This window comes from Solea solea, chromosome 20 (genome assembly GCF_958295425.1).
Source record: "Solea solea chromosome 20, fSolSol10.1, whole genome shotgun sequence".
Classification (NCBI taxonomy): Eukaryota; Metazoa; Chordata; class Actinopteri; order Pleuronectiformes; family Soleidae; genus Solea; species Solea solea.
Genome location: NC_081153.1, coordinates 9,533,673 through 9,558,483, shown reverse-complemented (window position 1 = coordinate 9,558,483; position 24,811 = coordinate 9,533,673). Strand labels below are relative to the sequence as shown.

The 24,811-nt window shown below is 39.6% G+C and overlaps 2 protein-coding genes across 2 annotated transcripts; both read right to left on the bottom strand.

Annotated features, from left to right (window-relative positions):
- Positions 1-12,330, bottom strand: brd2a (bromodomain containing 2a). Its single transcript, XM_058618616.1, has 12 exons — positions 10,232-12,330; positions 6,717-7,023; positions 6,131-6,268; positions 5,589-5,730; positions 5,257-5,456; positions 4,565-5,167; positions 4,278-4,406; positions 3,993-4,184; positions 3,637-3,902; positions 3,124-3,443; positions 2,821-2,949; positions 1-1,997 (listed from the first exon to the last, which is right to left on the bottom strand). Exons 1-12 carry the CDS (start codon positions 10,261-10,263, stop codon positions 1,870-1,872), a joined length of 2,586 nt encoding a protein of 861 aa, XP_058474599.1. The 5' UTR covers positions 10,264-12,330; the 3' UTR covers positions 1-1,869.
- Positions 12,331-18,771: 6,441 nt separating this feature from the next.
- Positions 18,772-24,609, bottom strand: tap2a (transporter associated with antigen processing, subunit type a). The gene is given in 11 exon segments (XM_058618526.1): positions 18,772-19,424; positions 19,808-19,944; positions 20,256-20,415; positions 20,673-20,846; positions 21,070-21,258; positions 21,509-21,637; positions 21,742-21,939; positions 22,192-22,397; positions 22,602-22,741; positions 22,743-22,947; positions 24,006-24,609. Coding segments are annotated over 11 exon segments (2,244 nt in total). The 5' UTR covers positions 24,520-24,609; the 3' UTR covers positions 18,772-19,232.
- Between the last annotated feature and the right edge of the window lie 202 nt (positions 24,610-24,811).

The window sequence follows — 24,811 nt, the reverse complement described above, 5'->3', positions numbered from 1 at the left end:
AACGATGGAAATCTCAGTTTATTTATGTACAGATGTTCAGGTGAGATACTGGGAGTCAGGTAGAGTTATTTAAACTGGAGTAGATTTGTGTTCTGGAACAGGAGCCAAGAAAAAAACATAGAAGGAAACATAATTTTTTAACTTAGCGATGAAACTAAAAATGAGCTCAAATTTTGAATCCTTCAATCTACACAGCTAATCTGTTTATTTCATAGACTTCAACTTAAAAGCATCACCATTTTCAAAACTATGAAAACAAAATAATCTCCATTCAAAATTATCCTAAATAAATAATCAAACACAGAATAGTCCAAACTCAAGCCATAAAGTTTCAAAAGAAAAAAAAAATCTGATACACACCAATAACTAAATCACTTTTTTTAGTACTACCACCAAAACAAACAGTGCATTAATTCTCAACATTAAACCAACCTTTTCCACCCAATGATGCTGTTTCTTTGTGGGGTTTTTTTAAAATAAAATAAAATAAAAAGTTTTCAACCATCCACTTGTTAACCTGCCATTGTCTCATTGAATTCACAGTTAAGACCTTACTAACATTGCATTACTAAGTATTTTTATCCCATTAATAAAAACTTGACTTTCTCTTCAATAGAATAGTATAGAATTTTTTTCTTTCAGCTGTCATAAATCTTACTCAGTTTTCATTTTTGTGACACTGTGATGGTCCACTGGTAAGTTTTTGTCTCACTAATCTGTTCATATCTGAACACCAAGAAGAAAAAAAAAAAGAAGACCAGGACGTTTTATGGGCAGGGGTAAGTGGACAAGATGCGTCCTCACAATTTATTAGCAGATTGGTCACAGGAAGAGAAAAAGCAACACTTTTACAGAGAAATGAAGGGGGAAACAGAAACAGCTGACACGGGAACAGAAATATTTACTAACAAACTCATGTGTAATGATGTCACATTTCTGTACAATGGCCAAGCCTTTCAGACAAGTACATGAGAACACAAGGATGCAGGAAAGTAGTACATAAGTTATGCAGGTGTTTGTCAGCTCCTCTGTATTGCATGCATTGTTTTCTTCTGAACCAAGGTGCTTCTGCGTGCAGACTGATTTTTCAACGCCTGCGTCAAAACTATGAGGGACTTCACAAGGCTGCGTCATACACATTCACACACACACACACACACACACACACACACACACACACACACACACACACACACACACACACACACACACACACACACACACACACACACACACACACACACACACACACACACACACACACACACACACACACTTTCCCCTGTCACTCAAAACAAAAACAAAAACAAAACAAAAAACTAAACAACCACAGCTCCGCCCACACACCAGTTCATCGTTCCCAGAATGAGGGATAAGTCGCTCCATAAAATGCTTCTTTATAAAAGAAAAATAGATATTTATACAACTGTACACGTCATCTATACAGCACAAGGACAGGGAGCACGGTAAGAAGGGAAATTATCTCCAGAAATAAGACAAAATTCTGGCTCTAGCACCTTAATCCCTCCAGCCTATGCGGTGCTCTTCTCCTTTATCTGTGGGAGAAGGAACATCCCTCACTCTGCCCAACAAGACCAGTTCTCCAGAGAATGGATGGGGCTTAACACAATTCTTCTATGATCCACTCATTCATTCATCCATCCATCCTCCACTAGTGTGTCCAGGACTGGATGAATGAGCTGAGTGCAGAGAAAGCTCTGCCCCCTCGCTTTTTAGATTAGACGCTTCATGATGGTTTTGTTGAATTCCTCCTCAACAGCTCCGACGTAAGTAGCTCTACTACAGAGTCAGTCCTCTCAGTGGGAAGCGAATGTCCGTCACACAATTCCTCAGACCCGTCACTGCTTCTCAGCCGGAGTCTGAGTCGCTCGTGTCCGAGGATGAGGAGGAAGATGATGACGAGGAAGAGTCTGAGGAGGAGCTGCTGGCACTGAGGCGTGACGGCTGGGTGTGGGTTTCAGCTGCAGGTTTATCTGCTGCACCAGAGAAAACAGTCAAGAATACGTGATTTAGAACAAACACACATCAAATAAATAACATAAAACCATTCATTTTAAGAAAGTACATCAGAAAAGTAGAAAATGTTTTTCTTTAAGTCAACGGCAAAAACTAGCTTTATCTTCCACCTTATTATGAATATGAGGAGAAAAGGTATTATGATTAAACTGTTATAATCTTTTACTCTATTTCATAATTTTTTTGCAAAATTTAATTATTTTATTAGTTATAGTTGATTTAGTTTAATAATTTGTCTAGAGCTGAAGCAATTACTCGATTAATCGATCACTGAATCGTCAACTATTTTGATAATCGATTAATCGTTTTGCAGCTTCTTTCATTATTAAAACAAAATTTCTGATTGTTTCAGCTTCGTATGTGAATGTTTTCTTCATTTCTTTGCTCCGGATAACAAAGAAATAATTTAAACTGAATCGATTACTCGATTAATCAAGAAAATAATGGACAGATTAATCGATTATGAAAATAATCGTTAGTTGCAGCTCTAAATTTGCCTGCAAAACCCTTTGAATGACATTTGTTTAGTTTAATTGGATCTTTTAATGACAAACACTTCACGCAGCACACGTGACACGTCTGCCACACTGCAGTAATCAATACAATGGTGGTAAATGCATCAACACACGTGTGTAACCAACGTGTTGAATTTATATTAACACAAAATCAGACTGAGAGTATCATCAGTGGATCCTAGTAGCTACTACTGTGTTATCAGTGCCATGTTAATATCAAACCGTTACTCACTGTGCTCTTTGAGAAACGTGTATATGAGAGACTTACGTTTGGTCTTTGGAGGCTTCTTTCCAGAGTTCAGCTGACCACTGACGTCCATCAGCCTTCTCTCCAGCTCCAGCTGCTTCTCAAGAGCGAGCTCTTCACGTGATTTTCCAGCACTGTTCTTACTACTTGCTACATGCAAACAGACAAAAACATAACTTAAGAGCAATGTTTAAAATATTTTTATAATTTCCCCCCTAACACTTGATAATAATAATCTAGATTTTACATATGATCTCATAATTACTTACAAAACTCTTAAAAGTAATACACATACAATGATCAGGTAGCCTTTGTTCTACATACCATATGGTTTTCGGGGTTTTTTCCTCAGGCACGTCATGACGTATCTCTCCAGCTCCCGCAGCGTAGATGGCTTCAGTGTTTCAAAGTCAATCTCAATCTCCTCAGGGTTGGTGTCTCTGAGCGAGGGCTCGCGGGACTGGATGATGTAAACAACACGGCCCAGCTTCTCACCGGGCAGCTTGTTGATGTCCAGGCTGAGCTGACGCTTCTCGTCATATGACATGGGCGTCGTCTCCTCCTCTTCGTCCGAGTCAAAATGACTCACGATGGCGGTCTGGAGCGGCGGCGGCGCGCTAAATATCACGCTGCTCTTTTTGGTTCTTGGAAGAGAGAAAAGATAAAAGCATGGTCATTTTTAAGGAACATGATACAGTGTGTTTGACTTGGTCAGAGTTGGGCACTTTCATGCCACTCATAAAAAGTCTGTGAGGTATGTTTCAAATGCTGCAACTAACGCAGCATGCACCACATACTTTCAGTTACCAAAACTACCCACTAGGTGTCAGTACTCACTTGCTCTTGTTGTTTTTCTTGCTTGGTGCTTTCTTCATCGGTATCACTGGACAGCCCACTCCTGCTCGGCTGCTTTTTGTTTTTGGAGTCTTGGTTATTTTTGGCGTCTTCACTGGTTTAATAGGCAGTAGCTCTTCCTCTATCCTCCGATGCTTCTCCTTTTCTACCTTCTTCTTCTTTTTCTTGTCTTTCTTCTCCTTCTTTTTCTTGGGCTTGACAATGGGGCCCTGGGAGAGAGCTGTGAGCTGCTCGTGCACAGCTTTTAGCTGATCGGAAACAGATGGATGAGTCATGAATCAAATCCCAGGATGGGAATCAAATGGCTAACTTAAAGCACCACGTTAGTCAATAGATACCTGTTCCTGCAGTTCTGCCAAACGGTTTGCTCTCTCTTCCTCTGAGTCGGAGCTAGGGCTGCTCTCACTGTCCTCACTTTCACTGCTGACCTCACTTTCTGATGAGGATGAAGAAGAGGAGGAAGAAGAAGAGGAGCTGGGCGGTGCTGGTGGCTCATCCGGCATCTTAGCAAAACAGAACTCAAAGACGTCCTAAATATAAAGAAAAATAGGATGTAAGAGGATCAGCTGACATGAAAAAAAAGAACGATTTGATGAGGCACTCAACTGAAACAGAAACAGTACCTGGAGTTTTCTGGCCATGGCCACCACATCATGGTCAGGAGGGTTGTACTTGTAGCAGTTTGAGAACATCAGTCGGACATCAGCTGAAAACTGCTGGGCATCACGATACTCTCTGCTGTCCATCTTTTGCTAAGAGATGAGGAGTGATTTTAGCCAAAGTAGACATTTCAGAATAACAAAACAAAGAACGTGTCAGATTTTCAAACCATGACAGCAAACAATTCATCAGAGAAATTAACATAACTGAAGGGGAGGAAGAGCTATTTAGATAATTGAGTTTGAGTTACCTTGATGGTGTTGAGGTCCATGGGTTGTTTGATGATGTCATGGTAGTCGTGAAGACCAAGTGACGTGGCATCGACGGGCTTGTAGAACGGCCACGCGTACGCTGCATGCTTTTTCGACAACAGCTCCTTCAGGACGCCACTGGAGTAGCGAAGCTGTGGACTCAGCTTGCTGCGGCGCACTGGTGGAGGCACAATAGAGTCTGGCAAGTCCTTTTTTGGAGGCTTGATGGGGCGGCCGCTCACTCCTCTTCTACTGTTTGCTGCTGCTTTGGAATCCATCATGACTGTACCATGGCCCATTCCCATGTCCATGTCCATGTCCATCCCGAGCCCCATCCCCATCCCCATTCCCATGCCCATTCCCATGCCCATACCCATTCCCATGCCCATGCCCATACCCATTCCCATCCCATGGCTGAGGCTGAGACCTTGGTTCATCCCAAGGGCAGAGTTGTGGTCCATCCCAAGAGATGTTAGGGTGAGTGGCGAGTTGTGTCCATCGCCCATCCCCAGGCTGATGCCGCTTACGCCCATTGTGCTCATAATCGGCATGGCTACAGTGGTGGGAGTGGTTGTGTCTGCTTTCCTCTTTACTCCTTTTTTCTGTGATTGCAGAGAAGGAAATGGCAGATCAAAGAGGGGTTCTCGGAAACAAATGTCTGTCTTATAAAAATAAAACACAAACCATTTACCTTGGCAGTGGGCTGTGTAGGAGGCAAACTCGTGATGGTGGGGATGCTTTGTTCAGCTGGAAGCATGGGCAGCAAGCTCTTGCTCACAAGTGTTTGTGGAGGGGTAGAGACAATGGAGTCAGGGGTTTCTGGAGTGGGAGGTGAGTATGCAGACTGAGAGACAGCTGGGACCTGATGAGCTGTCGTCACTCCTCCAGTGACTGAAAGAAAGGGGAGGGGGCAGATTCAGAATAAATAAACAATCTGTAAAATTGATTCATGCACGTGTTATTATACTACATGTGGGTTTTTTTGGTTGTTCTTTGCTTGCAGCCAGTGCTCCCCTGCATTACCTCTGCCTTTTCTGCCAAGTTTGGCTGGTTTGCTCCGTGGAGGCGGTGGAGGTAGCTCCAACTCCTCCTGGGGCATCTGGGCCACTTTCTGCAAGAATGCCTTCTCTAGGGACTGAGCCATCAGGACAATGTCGTCTGTCGGCTGCAGAGTAGAATTTTGGGAAAGGAGTAACAAGAGCATATAGGTCAAATTTTCCCGGAAAAAGGGGTCACTTATAAACCTAGCTAAAATAACAACAAACAAACCATTTCTTCATTTTGAAACTATGGCTGCACTTTCTGATCCTAATTTTTGCTGATTCCTGGAGGAACTAAGACATACACAGAATCACAGACATGTTTTTCCTCACATGAGTGAGGAACATGGTGAAATTGAATTTTTGTTGACTGTTGAGGAGATTTTAAGGCACAATTGATTGCTTCAACTTTTACTTTCATTATAGAAATTGGCCACTCTGAAAGAAAATTGTGTGATAATGCTTCACACTTTGCCGAGCCCTACTGGCACATAACACTCTTAGATCCAATACACACACTCTTACCTTATTATAAATGTAGCAGTTGGTAAACATCGTGTTGAAATCCTGCATACACTCACTGGCACTGCGGTAGTAGTTATTTTCAAGTCTCTTCTTAATTGTGCCCATGTCCATGGGGGTTTTAATGATCTTGTGATAGTCCTAGGGGAAAACAAATATTTTCAGGTCAGAAAACAAGGCCAGTCATGTCATAATAGCTCATATGTACTTATTGATAAACCATCTTGTGTGGCTCTATCATACAAACATGAAAACTATTAACTTGAGGCAGCTGAACTAGTGTCTGTTATACTTATTATCAGCATATTTGTTTGTATGGCAATACTTCATTTGACATAGTAAGGTAGGGTATATAACAGAAGGTTACACATGATGATGCATCTCCACAATAATGATGATGAAATTCAGAGTTAAACCTATAGAGAATGTTTTTCAAACCAGCACTAAAATATTAGTTCAACACAACGGGATAAAGTCTGCAAAAGCTTTTTGTCTCCCTCTCTAACTGCAAGCAGTAACTGTGAAGCATCATTGTTGATAATAAGGCATTTTGTTTTGTTTGACTAATGCTCTCTACATCCACACTCACTGGCAGGTTGAGCTTGGATGCATCGACAGGTTCATGGAATGGCCAAGCAAAGTGATGCCTCCACAGAGACTTAAGCAGGACTTTCTGCAGAAATTGAAGTTGGTTGGTCATCTTCCCCAGGCGGTTGGGGTCTTTCACAGGGGGTTGTGGGGGTCCCAGCAGGGTCACATGACTGATGGGGGGCATTCCAGGACTCTCAAAGCCCTCGTAGAGCAGTGATGGTTTTCGGATGCGTTTTCCAGCCATACCAGAGCCCTGGTCCACCGGTGTGACTCCCATTATGCCCATCTCAACCCCAATGCGGGAGCTGCAGAGAATTGAACAAATACAAGCAATCAAACAAACTAACAAACCAACAAACAAGGTTATGGGATGTGTGAGGTTGTTGACCTTGCAAACACACCACTTTGGGTCAGACAAGTATAGAACAAATTATTCTGTCAGAGAATCAGCCTTAAAGGCAATTAAGTTATAAAACGAGGAGTTCACATGCAACTCCTAATTTTTGGTCAGGCTGTATGGGATTAGGGTTCGGTCAAGATAAAAAATGTATGCAAGATATTGATATTGCTTTGCCCTTCTGAGGTCAAACATCTTCAAAGTCATTAAAGCCCACAGAAACCAATTTTGCTTAGGACAGTTAAACCACCCCCCGGTGCGTCCACTCCTACAGCAACGCATGTCCACGCAAGCTATGGGACTTTAGTATAAGATGTTTATTTATGCTATTAGAACTGACATAGTAAGTAGAACATAGAGATTTCATAGAACACAGTCATTTTAATAAAGCCATGTGCACTGAGGTTAAACCAGATGAATACCCATATATAATAATTATCATTTTCAGTTCTCAATTCCTTTTCTCATTTTTTAATCTGGGTAATCTTTTTCTTTAAAAAGGGAACACTGGGGGTATAGTGACTAACTAAATTGTTACTGTTTTCTAAATTGACGTTTTTTGTTAATCAGTCAATCATTTTCCACTTCTTAAATGTCAAAATTAAATGTTTTATTAAATAGAAAAACTTCTGTTTGTGGACAAAACAAGCAGATGCTATTATTGAGAGGTTTGGAAACAGGTTTTTTTTTTACCACATTGACATTTACATACATTTGACGTGGACAAACAATTGACATTTCCAGTCTAGAAACATTAATGTTCAATATGTATTTTAATTATTTATCTTATTGTGTCATCGTAACATTCACTGGCTTTTTTCCTACCAACAATGATTAACTCTGCTAACCCAACTACATACTCGCAGTCATACACTTACCATGCAAATCCCCTTCACAAGACAAGCACAAGTCACACATTCTTTACATTACTCAACAAGCATATATCAGTCTGGCCTCAAATGCACAACTGCCAAACTGACAAAGATAGTACTGGGAGGATGGGCATTGCAACTACTTCCTCCTGTGTTCACTGCACAGGGAGAAGCTCAACCTACATCACAACAGACAAAAGTATTCTTCCAAACGATAATGGGCAGCACTTCAATTGCTTTATTACAGTAGTGACTGGGCTATATTATAGTTTTTCAAATGAAATGCTACTGACACCACCCCGAACTGTTTTCAACCAGCTGCTTTGCATGGCAGAAATGTACACTCAACTGTGTTATGCAGAATAATCAATGTTACCAGCCCTCAGTTTACCACTGCAACTTAAGGAGTACACTTAGTTTCCAGAGAGCCTGCTGTCAGCCTGTTAGGTCATACAAATATTGAGGAAAAATAAATATTGAGTTCTGTAACCAGGCTTCAAAAAGTGTATTATATGTCTGAGCAACACATGGTGTAGTACTTCAATAGTTCTACTTTAATCTGATCCGTAGATCTGGTACAAATATCAACACATCATACCCCCCCCCCCCCCCCCATCATCTCTTATAATTGGATCTAGATCTAGTTAATGTGTGCTGGGTCGGGGTCATACAAGACCTTCAGAATTAAACTGGGCTATGTCATTCTTTAGTCTGGCAACATTTTCCACCTGGAAAAAAGTTATATCGAGGATGTTGTATTAAAAAGTTTAACTGTTTTGTTAAAATTCGATGTTTGAGAATCTGCAATGCTCTAAGTTGACCTGACTTACCTTTAGTTTTATACCAGCTACTGTTTAGTCTACTAGACACCTCCAGTCTCATGTCCACAGGTGTAAGGAACATATTTTAACACCCCACCCCACCCCCCTACACATGCTTAATTCAGTGTGTGACAGCCTCAAGCACTAAGGGGATATGATAAGTTCATAAATAAGTTAACTTTAGAATCTGGAGATCTTGAGGTCAATGGCATGCAGAAAGCAATTGCAAAACTCAACCAAAATTTACTTTGGATATTTTACTGTCTGAACAGTAAAATGTCCACTGTCTGACATTTGCCATAATGCAATTGAGTACAAATCTATGAGTACATATTATGATAAAACGTCATAGTGTGAATAACAAATCCTCTGGGGCATTATCACTTTTAAGTCAGTGCATTTTTAGACTGCATTTATCTGTACATTGACAGGACAGAAAGCCTCAACTCTTAATTTGTAGTTTGAGCAAGCCATTTTCAATGATGCAACTTTTGGAAACACATTAGAGTTAGTATACTTTATTATTAAAAAATGAATTATCATGTACATCACATAATACAACTAAACAAACAAAATGTTGTAGTGGACAAATGGAGCACTTATTTCTTGGATAAAAGAAAAACTTCACACATCATTTGAATAATGCAACGGATAAATCAAGATTGCTACAATAAAAAGATACCTTTAACGCAATTAAAGCTGCTGCACACGCTTGAGTTTGAGTGACAATGAGCGCTGTAACCTGGCAACCGAACACCCAGCACACACAGACAACCCAAGCCGTAACATTTACTTATGTGTCCTATTGGGTCATAAACACATAACCAGTGTGTTGTGTTCGCAAAATTAGTAAAGATCCCTGCAAGATACTTTGTCCAGGCGGCTAACGACCATCATATCAACCCCTGAACGTCACATGACTACAATAACAACACGGCGAGTGGGTTGAAATGCAATGATTCAATTCACACGTATTCAAATGACCATGATATGTATCAAAGTAGCATTAAAGCGGCATTAAACCCTAACGCCATGCATTGCAACCAATCCACTACTTTCACGACAGAGACGCAGCCTCGCACCGGAAGGTTTGAAGCTAATGCTACCAATGCTAACACCTACTGCAGGCAGCGATAGAGCGGCAAGCGGCAGAGGCGCTCCGAAGATGGCGCCGACATAGTCCCACTTATAACCGACGGACATTTATGAATTCTCCACATACTAGTCGAAAATACCCCCAGCGTTTACGACGTGACAGGCTTCCTCCTGCAGCACAATTTATTTAAAGTCCACTTTATCCTCCACCCGCAATAACAAAACACGGGCTGCCAGCATCGACACTCGGGGAAAAAAACAATCACGAAAATGTTTAATAAATACTCCGTCTGGTGGAAAGCTGAGAGTCAATTTTACCGGTAGATACCTGTCATGAGGCGGGTTAACAGCCATATCCATGAGGATGGATCCGGATTGTGTTTAACCCTAGACTCAAACCAGGATCCGTCACGGTTCGTCAATGATTCCGTTCCCCGCCACGACGACCACCTTCCAATGCGCTTCGTTGAAATGGCGACTCTGCGACTACACCCGTTCTTTTATAGACCAACAGCTCACTCTATTGGATAGACCTCCTCAATATGTCCGCGCCCTCTGCGTTTCTATTGGCTACCGGAGATGTCCGTCAAAGTCTCCACACCCCTGCACGCTGGAGTTCCACTGACAGGCTTTCGACCCAACCTATTCGCAAGGTTTGACTGTCAATCAATCGAGATCAGCGACGCTGTTGGTTGAGTCGACCCAACACAACAGAGACGTTGCCTCAAACTGGCTCTTCATTGGATAGTGTACAAAATGGAGGAACACCAAAACCGCCCTTCTACTTATCGTATTACATTACGTCAACGTGTGCAAAGCGGCGGCGGTGATTGGTCGAACCAACTGTAACGCGGGCTTCCGAAGCAAATGCCAAGAATCCAATTGGTTCTTCTACTGGGTCACGTGTAATCCTCAGGCGCTACAGGCCTCTCCCCAAGAGATCGCTTCTTACCAGAATATCCGCATTTCTGTAACACAACAGGCGCTCGGTCGCCATCTTGAAGTACAGTGAAACTAAAGTATGAAGTCGAAATACTTATAATATGCCGGACAAAAGGTCACACAAACCACAATTAACTAAATTCCGTCAACATATACCTATAATAAACATCCAAATCGCTGATAAAAGAGAGCCTGTGATTCAGAACACAGTCAGTCAAAGGCCTCTACGTTTCCAGCATGGACATGATTAACAAAGAACACAAATCTCACTTATTCAACTTAATATACAACAATGAGGAACAAGACGCTATTTACATCATCCAACATATACAATAACTAACCATACATGCTACCATACTAACTATCCACTGAATGACGCAGCAGTTTCTACCACTGATCTGAAGCCACGTTTATCAAAGTACACAGTTGTTTTCTACCAAATACACAAAACACACTACAGCTGAAGGAAATTTGAAATATGATTAAATACAATTTAAACTGTTCAAACCAAACTTGGCGTTTGAGACTGTAAATGAGTAATTCAAACACAAAACTATAAACACTGACAAAGATTAGCATTACCAAGATAACAAACCTTTATACGAAATGTATTTGAAGCAAAAACGACTGAAACTCAAAATTCCACGACCATACAAAGAGGTTACCTAATCACATGCGCCCATCCCCCACGCCAAGGTTACAGCTGCTCTGCAATGTCACTCAAATAAACGTTGAAAGTAACACTTGTATCCTTAAAACAATTTTGCATTAGCACAAGTGTGTACAACTTAATTCACTGAAACCACCAAGAAACTGTGTCAAAAAGTTTGAGGAAAAAATCCAAAGGAAAAATAAATTAATATATTTTAAAAAAAATATTAAAATCTCAAAGTAAGAGTTAATATCAAATAACGACTGGTAAATCCCAAATCAAAGCGAAACCTTTTCTTCAAATAATCTTCTTGTCTTCCATCTCGATACTCTTTAACCAACACATTTCCCTCCAATATGTCCGCCTTCTTCCACGATTCCCAGCACAGGGTGGGGGAGGGGAGTCATGTGACGAAATACGCCCAAGCGCACAGTTAATCACACTTGAACACGTGGCATTACGCAAAGCAAACACTCATTTAAGCACATCCACACATCCCCGTGTCCACTCGATTCGGTATCCTTCGAGTTTCATGCTCGGATTTAAGAATAGAGTTGAAAAAATATCCGAACAAAGAGCCAAACGTCCTCTTCCTTTGGTTCGCTGTGATTGGCCAGGCTTGATCACATGACAGAGACACTTTTAGTATTATCAATGGTGTTTCTTCATTAAAAACGTTTCCCCATAATCGATCAGTATAATCCTCCATGGCTAACATTGCTCCACAAGTAGTCTCAAAAGTGACACTTTACGCTTCTCCGTCAAGATGATCATCGCTGTCGGGCTCAGTGTCTCTCTTTTTCATCGCAAGGTGGGCGCATGCGTCCTAATCGAGCCTCAATAGTAGTGCAAGAGGTTGAGCTAAAAGTACCCCCCACCCCACCCTCCGAAAAACTGCATTTAAGTGGAAATGGCTCCCAAATAAATTAATTAACGATTTAATAAAAAAAAAACTGTTGCAGATAACAGACATCTAAATTCAGTAATCAAATATAAAAATATATGACCAAGACCAATATCTGTTATTCTGTGTTGTCATGCGTGACTCATATAATTTCAGTGTACAGCTGCCTCAGACCAAATGGCACCATGGCTTAAAACTGAATTGCACAGTGCATATGTTCATTGTGGATTTGATAAAGTTTCAATCGGATATTTTATGCATGATGCTCTGTAGGTCCTTTTATTTCATATATTTTATTCCAATATTTCCTTTATATTCCCTGCATAGGTTCAGTATGTTCTTGTAATGTAAGTATTTGCACTTTTTCTGTTATTTTTTCCATTTCTTTTCTTCAGATCTTTTATGATCTGTAAAAAATGAGTTGTCTGTGTTCTTTTTATTTAACTACTGAATTTGACTTTTTAGTAAAGGACCAATTTAATCCAAGTTGCCCGTATAACAGAACTTTGGGATATTTGACTTTTTTTATTATATGATATTTGTTATTCATTTATGTATTTATTGAAAATATTGTATCTGTTTGAAGTCTTTTGATTTTATTTACAAAGGTTCTTGACAAATTAGTCTTGCTTAGATTACACTACATTGTTTGAGTCATACCTTATATGATTCTGTTACTGATCACATGTGGAAAAATGTTGAATAAGAATAGTTATTGTTCCCTGAGATAAAACATAAAAATATACATTGTGTCGTCTTTCTTTTTTTAGTTTAGTTTAGTTTAGTTTTGTTTTGTTTCTACATGTGTTTGTGGAGAACCAGGTTCTGACCTGCAGGAAAAGCCATTTTGGTGGGGGTTACTGGAAGGAGGGAGGGGCGTGTGGATTATGTCAGAATCATGCTTCTCTGAATCATCAGCAGAGCTCTCTCTCCCTCCCTCTCTCCCTCTCTCTCTCTCCCTCCCGCTCTCCCTCTCTCCCTCTCTCTCCCTCCCTCCCTCTCTCCCTCTCGCTCTCTCTCCAACACAGATACTAGTCTTGCATTGTGAGTTGTGAGGAAACTTATTGACATAATGCGTTCTGAAGCTTCTTCGCCTAACATTTAACACCACAACAAACTGATTCTAACCTTAACCCTATATCAAAATTTACCAATACCTATTAACATTAAAACCATTCATTTTGAGAGGTGATAAACAGTACTTGTGTCTATACACACACACACACACACACACACACACACACACACACACACATTCTCCACTTCTGTTGACCTTTTTGTTTTTCTCAGAGCTTGGGGTCAGCTTGTCACATGATGCCAATCGGCCCAGAAATGGTTGCCAAGGAAGCTCTCTCCACAACACCGCTGTACTGAGTCAGCTTGTGAATGTTTCACTAAACATTCAGTACAGACATACCCAACTCATATCAAAGATTGTTTTAATGCTGTTTGCATAAAAACGCCCTTTGAAAACTGGTGCAAGCAATTTTCTTGAATTTGTTTTGTGCATGGACTCTGTTTTTCATTTGCATTTTAATGTGTTATATTGCTTTGCATAGTAAAGTATGTTTTCTGTTGTGTTGTGGCAATGTTGCTGTAATCTTTATTGTACCATCTCGCAAACATAGCCATGTGATATTATTTCCTGATGAAACCCACATTTCCAAATACAAATTCAGTTCTGAATAAAAATGTACATTTATTATTATTAATAATAATAATAATAATAATAATAATAATAATACATCATATTTTTATAGCGCTTTTCTTAACACACAAAGACGCTGTTTTATTTACTTTTGTGTTGTGTGTGCTTTTATGACACAAACAACCCAAATAAACAATTGCATGTATTTCATTTTTTTTTTATTATGTTTCTTATTCTTATCAGAGTATTCCGTGTAACGCTCAGATTAATTTGTTTTGCAAGTGAATAAAAATAATGGTGACAGGACATGTGTGTTTTTATGGTATGATTATATTATATGAAAATATAAATTAAACTACAGATTTTTTATTTTTTGTCTATTATGGTGCACACAGTCTGTGAAAGATAACTTTCCAAAGCAATGACAACAGCAACTGCTTAATGATGTAGTTATGCAAAATAAGTTGCAAAGGCACACTCGATTATACTCTCAAAAGACTAAGCAAAGAAGATGACGACACTGATCTCCATAGAGATATTTGTATACGTTTGTATACGTTTGTATAACAGCAACATAATCCAGCAACTCGACAGGCCATGCAGATACAAATAAAATCAGCAGATAGAATCACTGATATGGAGTAAGATATACATGCATAATCCGGTAAAAAATAATCTAGTTGATAGCATTATGAGGGTTGTAGAAGACTGTTTGTGTTTTCAAAAGTCAAAAATAGTTTAAAGCTTGATGGACCCAACTTTAATTATACTGCATATTTCATTCATATTTCATATTTCATATTTCAAGTGGAAACAAAAAGCGAAAAGAATAAGTTGCATCAAATCAACCCCTTTCTCAAATCCTTTGAAGTGTTAGTACATCAATAAAAATGTACAAGGTAAACGAAGATTATATTCTTTCATTGTCACTGTAGTGTTGTTGTTTTGTGTTTCTTGGCATGAATGCTTTTATATCTAATTAAAGGCTACATGTATGTTGTCAATGCTGATGATCAGAAAACAAAGATTATCTGAAAACTTTAAAAGGAATTAACATTAGTATCAACGGCAATTGATCTTGTGTTTGGGGATTAGTCTTAATTAGGCACAGCATGAGAAAACATCGCCTAACTTGATGGCAAAAATATGTAGTGACTACCATGGTCATTTAAGAACAAAATGAAAATATTAAATTCTCAATATTTAAAAGCAGCTGGAATGAGTTCTCCAATTATTCACCACTTTGCAGGAAATATATTGTGGTATGTTGCCATCTAGTGGCCATTGTATTTAAAAAAGAAGTCACATGAGTTCAGTATAAATATTAGAGTGGAGGCAAAATTTTACTCTCATTTAATCCAAATAATGTAAAAGCATATTTGGTCATAATACTTTTTTTTTAGCATGAGGCAGTTTGTAATTCGAAGAAGATATAAGAATAAAAACGTTACCCCACTGTTTGAAGTCACTATAGCATTTTCTATTCTAAAACATGTTGTAATCTGCCAAATGATGCTTGTTACAAACAGTTTAAGACAAGTCATTGTCAAGTTTTCGAGTCCATCTGAAATCAATCGGACTCATGAGTCTTGACAATCAGGCCCTGAGTGCAATTTGAGATTTATATACAGTATATGTGAAACTGTGGATTACACACACACACACACACACGTAAACTGTGCGTTGAAGTGTTACTGTTTATGTTTAAAAAGCATTTTTTAATGATGTCAAACATATATTTGGTATCTGCAATGCTTAGACAATACAATCAAAATGTCACTCATATAATTAATAATTTTCATTGCAAATTATTAATTATATTATTGATATGCAGCACATGAAATCAACATATTTGAAATGTCTGATGTACTTATTTCCAACTATGGCCTGCCTTGAACACTTTTATTCAAAGTGCCACTGTTGCTCCACTGTATGTGTCTTTGTCTAATTTTAGTTTTTAAAAGAAAAGAAAATATCTTCCATCCTATATCTTACAGGAAATGGTTTGTAATTACTTGCCTGTGTTACAGCAAACTGTTTTGAAGATGAAATGAACATCTCTTGATTTTTATCACTTGGGGGCACTCGAGATCTGTCGTAAACCTTTGAATGACTCGGCTCACCATACTTCAAGGAAATCACCTGATGGTTTGGTTTTATGGTGATAATGTCTGAGAGGAACAACCGAGGTGCTGTTGTTCTACCCAACAAACTTTGTCTCAGCTCTGTTTCAGACAAATTACATCATGTTCCCGATGTCTTTCTGCTATCTGGGTGACCCTGTGTAACCGTAACCTCTGACTGATCACAAAGTTGCCTATAATAATGGGATAGTCTGCCATTTTGCAATCCTCTTTGAAGAGTAGAAATAAATACTGAAAAGTTGTTTATTTTATGCACTCTGATAAAATATGCAGAGCTTACAAAATGTCTGGTCACTTTTGCATACTCATGGACTAAGGGGATTTGCATCCACGTTGCAATGTGCCTGCTTGCACAACTAGATTTGTCATATCACAACATTCCCCACACGAAATGTCCAAAAAACTGCTTCATTACAAAACTGCTTTCCAAGCCTTTGCAGTTTGGGATAATTATCCAGTAGATGTCAGTCAAGAGCAGGGATTTTAATCTTCTGCTTGTGTAGCTCTGACCAGTCTGCCAGCCTGGTGGTTTCCAGGAAATCACATGGTTATTGGTAAAAGTGCCTAATACAACCAGGCGGTGCTATTACACTGTCATAAGTCTTTATGGCAGATAAGGGTTGTTAAAAGATAGAAGACTTGTGTCAGTTTTTACAATCTGCTGATAATGTTTTTTTTGGGGGTTTTTTTGTTTCTTTTTTTAAATAAACCACAACGTTCTAACCGCTGTTAACCTCGGCTGCTGCATAAGTCTTCAAATTGCTTAATTCCCCAGGGTAAATTAGGGGAGTCACAAAACAGCACTGGGGGTTTACCTGGATATAAAACAATACAAAAAGTGACTCCACAGTGTATATATGTAGTTACAGTTACCTCAGGTAAAACAATATATATACTGTGTACCTAAGTAATATATTTGGATGTATAAAAACAAATGTTGTCTATAATTTAAACTTTAGAAATGTATTCCCCATTTATTTAATTCACCCATTTTTTTAAAGTGTAAAAGAGATGAAACAATGTAAGAAGTTGTTGTGTGTTCAGCTGCATCAGAATTACTGACAAGAGAAGAAAGTATCATTTAACGAGGATATATATATATATATATATATACATATAAGATTTTATTTTGACCTAATCGTGGGATGTATGCTTCAATAACTCCTACGACCTAAGCAACTGTAGGAGATATTACAGTTAGTACACTGAGTTTTCTTTAACATTGCTTTTTAAACATTTTACATTCCATAACAACTTTACACCATTACGTAAATCAAGTGATCTGAAAGAGGGCCTGACAATAAACAAATCAACAATCTTTCTAGTGATAATGCCCACAGCTGCTTTGAGGCTAGTAGAGGAAACTGGTTTATTTCTTGTTGTTTTTCTTTAATTCAAATGCCTTCATCACATTTAGTGTCAGCTGCTGACAAAGTCAGCACACAGTACAAACCAAAAGGTACACCAGAATGCTTTCAGTCAGACCTTTTGGGCTTGGCTGTGGTTTGGCTGTGGAGTCAGGAAATTACTGATCACACACAGCACAACAAAGACAGAAAGTGAAATTAAAAACCAAGAGAGGGGACTTTCCAGCTTGGCTGTTTGGTAAGGAGATATGATGCAGAACAGGTTGTATCACATTACAACAACAGATTCACAAGGTCGTCTTTTTGCCATATTTTCCTACCCGCCATTTTGTGTGCTGGCTTAACCTAAGATGGCAGTGACTGTGTACGTCTTTGCAACCAGCAGGCGGCACATGATTACTGATGATTCACCAGGCCCAATGTGATCGTTTCAGTTCATACAGGAAATTAAATTAATGGTTTAAAATGGATCAGGTTTAACAAAAAAAATGTAATTCAGCACAGTTGTAAAGAGGCGACAATTTAAAAGATATATAAAGACAAGGCTCCAGCACCGAAAATCCCCCTGTCATTAATCTGGGGAAAACAAAATGAATGACCTAGACAAGACACGTGATCTTAGCCACCATTTTGTTGACGGAGTGAAGTCTTGATAAAATGGCGACAAAGGTTGCAAACACGGAGGCTCTGACGTTTAAGACTCAATTCACCAGGCAACAGGCCAAACTGCCACACAGCCAGGAAAGAAAGTCAGGGACTTCCCAGTATCACTCAAACAATAGAGCCCAACCTTTTACTGTCATTCATGCATCAGAATGCAATCATGTGGTTTAAAACCAGCCATAAAGTAGATGTAAAAACCCTAGGACAACAAACCAGTACAGCATATTTCCTCTGATGATATCAAATGATATTTGAATCATTAATAAATGACCTGTTTTTCTTTTAATGAAGTGATTGCTCTTCTTTTATGTTTGTGCACTGCTCTTCACTTAATGAATTTTATTAACATTACATCCATGTGGTGACATTTCTAAAATGATTTCCTGACCATCATTATCTACTGTTGCTGAAAGCCTTTGTTCTGTTTATTCGCATTGTAATGTTGTGTGTGGATACAACTGGTCTTAGGGCTTTATAAATATGTTACATATACTGTATTTCAACATTTTTGGAGACAAATAAGTCAATTGAGGCCACTACTGATGATCCAAGATGTCTAACGTTTATTAGAATTGTATTTGGGAAAGTGTAGTCACTCATACAATTTTAAAAAGACACAAGGCAATGAAATGGAAAAATCATACACAAATCTCCACATATTGTATCTTTCTTATAGTGAAAATAAAAAAGGACTATGCCTGGTAACTCACAGTAAATTATTTATTTTTCATAAAAACATGAAATACCCAGATCTTCCCCTTAATCCACATCCATAGCAACATTTGATGGGTTCCTCCAGACCCCAGCCTTCTGCCATATTTAATGCAAAATAAAAGACATGTGAAAACATACCCTCCTTGAATATGGAACACACTCTATGTTACTAAATATACAAACATAAATATAGCGATGGATGGATTCAGCATTTATACACAACATTCTGAACATGTGAACACAGTAAGCACAGCACACTATAAACACAGCATTTTCAGAACTACCGTGTAAGTCTTCACTCAGCAAAGAGCTTTTCCACCAATTTGTAGTAGCTCCCTTTATTGTGCATCAGTTCACAGTGAGTCCCTCGCTCCTCCACTTTGCCACCACTGATCACAATAATCTGATCTGCCTTCTCAATTGTCTGCAGCTTGTGAGCAATCACCAGAAGGGTCTGGTTGGGGCAGCCAGTCAGGGTCTGGTGAACCTGTGCACAGTCCAAGACCAAATGAGTTCATACTTTTTAAATGAAAACAAAGTTATAGGATAATGCAGAATTGTTTTCATTTTTACATTGAAATAACTAACATAACAATAAAATATAACACTATATAGACATAGCTCATCAAAACATGTCATTACTGAAGAACTGATGGAGGATAATTTAAGAATGAATGACAAGTGAAGCACTACATAATCATTGACAATGAATATGACAATGGTTACATCTTGGCACAAAACAAATCTACCACTTTAACTAACAGCATATGTCGGTGTATCTATATTCTTACAAAATCCATTAAACTAACTTCATGTCAGAGATAAACACTTGCGTTCAACAGCTTATAGATTAAATTGTAATCACTGTACCTCATTTTCGCTCTCAGCATCCAGAGAACTTGTTATTTCATCTAGAATGAGGACCTGTGGCCTCCTGACGAGAGCACGAGCAATGGCAATTCGCTGCTTCTCACTCTTGGACAGCTGGCTGCCACCCTCACCAACCTCTGAGGTGTAAGAACAATATGGCATTCATTTTATTATAAAGGATCAAAAAGAGCACATACAAGAAGAGGATTTCTAAATTCAATTCCAAGAGATAAGGTATTCACTAGCGACCAAAATACTGTATGTGCTGTATCTATTTAGGTTTTATCTTACATAAACTGAAATATGGCTGTTTAAAATACTGTTCAAAATAAATGAATACATTTTCCATCAATCTTGCAAGATATTTTCTCTATTCACAGCCTTTTTCTTAAGAATAAAGTAGGTCTTCAGTCAGCCGGGTAAAAGAGTTTGACAGCACAACAGTTACCTGTATCGTAGCTTTTCGCCAGCTGCTTGATAAAGTCATGGGCGTTGGCTTTGCGTGCTGCTTCCTGAATCTCATCCAAAGTGCACTCAGCAAGTCCATAGGCGATGTTGTCTCTAATCGAGCCAGAGAAGAGCACAGGGTCCTGGCTCACTACGGTAACCTGTTAAACACACCGTTCATCAGCTGCATTCATTGAACAAAACACGTTAGAAAAGTAAACACTACACTCAAATAGTATATATCATGATATTGTGTTAAGGGAAACAGTATTTTTAGGAGGTAACGGTGACCTTGACCAATTGAAGATTTGCAACAAATTAAAAAATCCCTCAAGGCATTCTTAAGATACTCTGTGTAGAAGAATGAAATAGACGGACAAAGAAACCTTATGTCCTCTGGCTGCCAATGATTTATTACCTTATTGTGGAGGAAGCTGTGGTCATACAATTCCAATGGCTCATTGTCCAAAAGGATTTCTCCAGCTTGCGGGTCGTACAATCGCTGCAGCAAACTCACACAGGTGCTTTTTCCCTCTCCAGACGGACCAACTAGTGCCGTCATCTGACCCGGCTTCAGCTCCAGAGAAATATCCTGAATTCAAGAGACAAAGTGGCTGTAAAGACACAATATGACCATATAGTCTGACACTTACTTAAAGGAAGGAATGAATCCAAAAATCTTGATTCATAATTCATCTGTTATGTGTCATACATTTGTAGGTACCAGTACATACTGTTAGTAATTGCCTTTCCCTGAGGTACCAGCCTGTCTATTTACAGAATGTACATCAGTCAACCTGCTGCTAACATCTCACCTGCAGCACATTCTTGTCAGGGTTTAAAGGATAGGCGAAGCTCAGATTGTGGAAATTGACGTGTCCTCTCAGCACATCTGGTTTGAGTGTTCCATGTGTGGTGACCAGAGGTTTTCGGTCAATGTACTCAAAGACTTTCCCAGCAGCCCCTACCGAGTTCAGCATGTCCCCAATGCTGTAAGCGAGTGTCTGAAAGATGACAGTCAAGGGACCAAGCTGGAAAAGTGATCACTTAATAACAGATGCTTTCATTTACAGAATGCTTACAAGGTCACACTTACAACATGTTAAATACAAATCGTTTTGCAAGCAATTATAAATTGCTATTAATATTTTCTTTGCCTTACTGCTTAACTGTTTACCCTCCAAGCCACTGCCTTTTAGATGATTGCACTCCTTAGCCCTAACTGAAATCAAACCAAAAAGCATTATGGGATACCCTGATGCTGCGTCCAATGTCAGACTGGTAGAGGATGAACGATAAGAGGCTGCCAGTGGTCATCTGTCCACTCTGGATGAACTGTCTGCCGAAGTACATCATTAGGACCTGAATGCTCAGCCCGATCAACTGAGGGTCACACACACACACACACATAAAAAATTTAACACTCTATGATCGCCAAAGGATTAAATGAAAAATGAAACAAAACAGTTTGACAACCAGCTTCTCACCCTCTGTACAAGCAGGTAAACTGCTCTGACTGTGCCTCGCCGGGTCTTGAGAGCATGTGCTTCCATCAGGCGGACATCATAGCGACATGCTTCATGTTTTTCTGCATTAAAGCTGCGAACCACACGGACATTGGACACTACCTCGCTCACTGCTTCATTTGCCAAAGCCATAGAGTCCTGCATTGCCAAAGTCAGCCTCTGAGGAAGCAATGACATGGAAGGAGAAATCAGTAACTAAGAACCAGGATTAGAGATAAAGTAAATGATTTCATATTAAGTAATGTAGCAATGTATTCTTGTCAAAACAAAATCTTTATTCATACAAAATACACAATGTAATGCATTAATTCATACCCCCATCTCATGGAAAGAACATTATATAGTATATATATATGTGTATATACTGTATGTGTGTGTTTTAGACTTAATTTGCTATTAACCTTCATTTACCTGGTAGTGTGTGTCATAGATGTTCTGAATGAGGCCAGTGATGGGCGTCTCCATCAGTATGATCAACGTGAGCTTCCATGAAAGGCTCAACATCAGGAAAATCATGCCGATCGTCTTAATGAATGTCCTCAGCAGCACATTGACGTTCAAGCACACTGTTTGTGCCATCAGTTTAGTGTCTTTGGACAACCTGTGTGTCAGTTCACCTTCACAGAAAATGAAAAAAAAATACAAATTAATTATTTCATTAGTCTTGTCCTACTTTATATGATCAAACAATGTATTTCTTGACCAATATGTCTCATCCTGTCCCGCACTGCCTAATTCCATCTTATTTTACCCTGTCTTTATTTATTTATTTGTTGATTCTGTCACAAATGAGCACTTGATTCATAATGCACATTACTTACCTGTCTTAGTGGTCTCAAAGAATCCAATTTCCTGTTTGGTCAAAGCCCCAAAAAGCATGACTTTTATTCTGCACGTGAATGCACTGATGGCACAGACTAAAAGACCCCCTCTGCAGCCTGCACTCACAGAACTGATAAGTCACATAGAGAGTTGTTATGGTTAGGTGTGACCTGCAGAGAAATACAAGCTTTTGCACACAGTGGAGGAGAGAAATCATTAATCTCCCATACCTTCCAAGGGAGTACAGGCCCATATAGAAAAGGGCAGATCCAAATTCCATCTGCTGGTACTGACCACCTAAGATGTCAATGACTTTCCCAGTGTAGAATGGGATGGACATCTCACCTGAGAGGAGATGCATAAACACAGGAATAATCACAAACATGCAGAGGCAACAAAACCCTCTTCCTCATGTATTATAATTTATCCCGGAAACTATTGTCCTAGGACATGAGTGTGCTCATAATCCTCAAACCAATATGTTGATTTCAACAAATAAGATTAAAAGTGTTTAACAAACCAAATACAGACTATCATCCAGCAGTGTAGGCAGAAATGTTTTTGGGTGGGCCAGTATAAAAGTGGGCGGACCGTCTTGTTGCAGAAAAAGTCAAAGTAGAAGTAGAAAAGGGGCAAACATAAACAGACTGGAAAAACAGCCATACTTTTAATATCATGGATGGATATCATGCACTGCAAAGGCAATAACAGCAAATGCACACGCAGCTGCTTTGATGGTAGTTGATCAATTGCGGATAAATCGGCAGGTAAACCCGTGTGAGCCTGACCAAAGAGGAGCAAGTGGCCTGGGCCGCCGGACGCCTTCTTGTGAGCTAATGTGTCTAAACCGGGCTGGGTCGGTACAGATGATGGAGGCTCTGGGGGTGGCCGTGTATCTTTTTCCTCAACTCTTTTGAAGTAACGCGTTAAGGAACTTTGTTTAGCCATCGTTGTAACATTAACCCTGAAAAGCCAACTCGCATGCCTGTGAACCAAAGCAACAGCAATTACATTCCCCAAGTGTCCAACCACTCAAATGGTTCTGTTTTAATTAAACACAGAACAAGTTAATAAATCATGTTTATATTTATCTCTTTCTAGCATTTCAGTTTTATAACAAAATGTTTCTTTGACTGGAGATGACTGGGTGGGCCAATGAGTAATGTGAAGCCACTAGGTTCATAAATACAGAGTGGCAACATATGAACCATAGAGTGCACAATAACTTCAGGAAGTCTGTTTGATGTAAGGCCCCCCAGGTTCCTTTTTGCCAAGGGACCCCAAAGTCCTTTGAAGCGCACATGCTTTACACAAATAGTCACAACTGAAAACTGGACATTATCATGATCATCATTATCAGTCTGAAGATTGTTCTCACTTCACTGCCACCAGTATATACTTACACAGAACCGCCAAGGACAAGAAGACAAACCCTCCGAGCATCAGCGGGTAGTCGGGTCTGTACAGACGCAGCACTCTCACAAACAGAACTCTCGCCTTCTGCTTCTTCTCTCTCCCGGCCGCAGCCTCGTCCGTGTCCGGGACGATGACCTCCCAGAACAGTGCAGCAGCCAGGGATGCAGCGGTGCACAGTAGCCAGCAGCGTACATCCGCCTGCCGGCCACACTGGTTCTCCTCATGGTACAGCACCCTGGACCCTGTCTCAAACACCGCAGGGAGTAGACTGTGCGCCGTTATAACTCGAAACAGTAACGGTTTGATGTGTCCGACAGTGAGCTGAAGTACTGCAGTTAGAGCCAAGCACCGGAGAACCGCGAACACCCAGAGGCGAGCGAAATGTGCAGAGACACTGTGCGTCACGAATGATCCATGTGTGTAGAACACGGACAGATCGACGCAGACGGCGCAACCCAAAGCAGCGACTTTGTAAACGACTGTCATTTTGTTTTTTGCCATTTTCCATCCAGATCCGTCCTAGTGTGACTGCTGTGTCGAGCGATATGCATGTTACCTTTCATCTGCTTTTGGTTTCGATTTTAGGCTGGACCAGGGGCTTCCCTGAAACCCAAACAAACCATCTTCCTACTTCAACTGAGCACCTTATTATCAACACTGGATGGAAAATCCACTGTCAGTGTTTGAGCTTCAACTTAGAACAAAGGGAAATGATTTTATAATTGTTCACTGATATGGAATATGCTCCATCTTCAGAAAAGCGGTGTAACATTAGAGCACTGTTTCAAAGTTA

Coding starts and splice junctions, on each gene's coding strand:
- brd2a (XM_058618616.1), bottom strand. CDS start 10,263: ATGGATATGGCTGTTAACCCGCCTCATGACAG. Junction 5,457..5,588: donor ACTTGGCAGAAAAGGCAGAG/GTAATGCAGGGG, acceptor CCTTTCTTTCAG/TCACTGGAGGAGTGACGACA. Junction 2,950..3,123: donor AAAACCCCGAAAACCATATG/GTATGTAGAACA, acceptor GTTTGCATGTAG/CAAGTAGTAAGAACAGTGCT.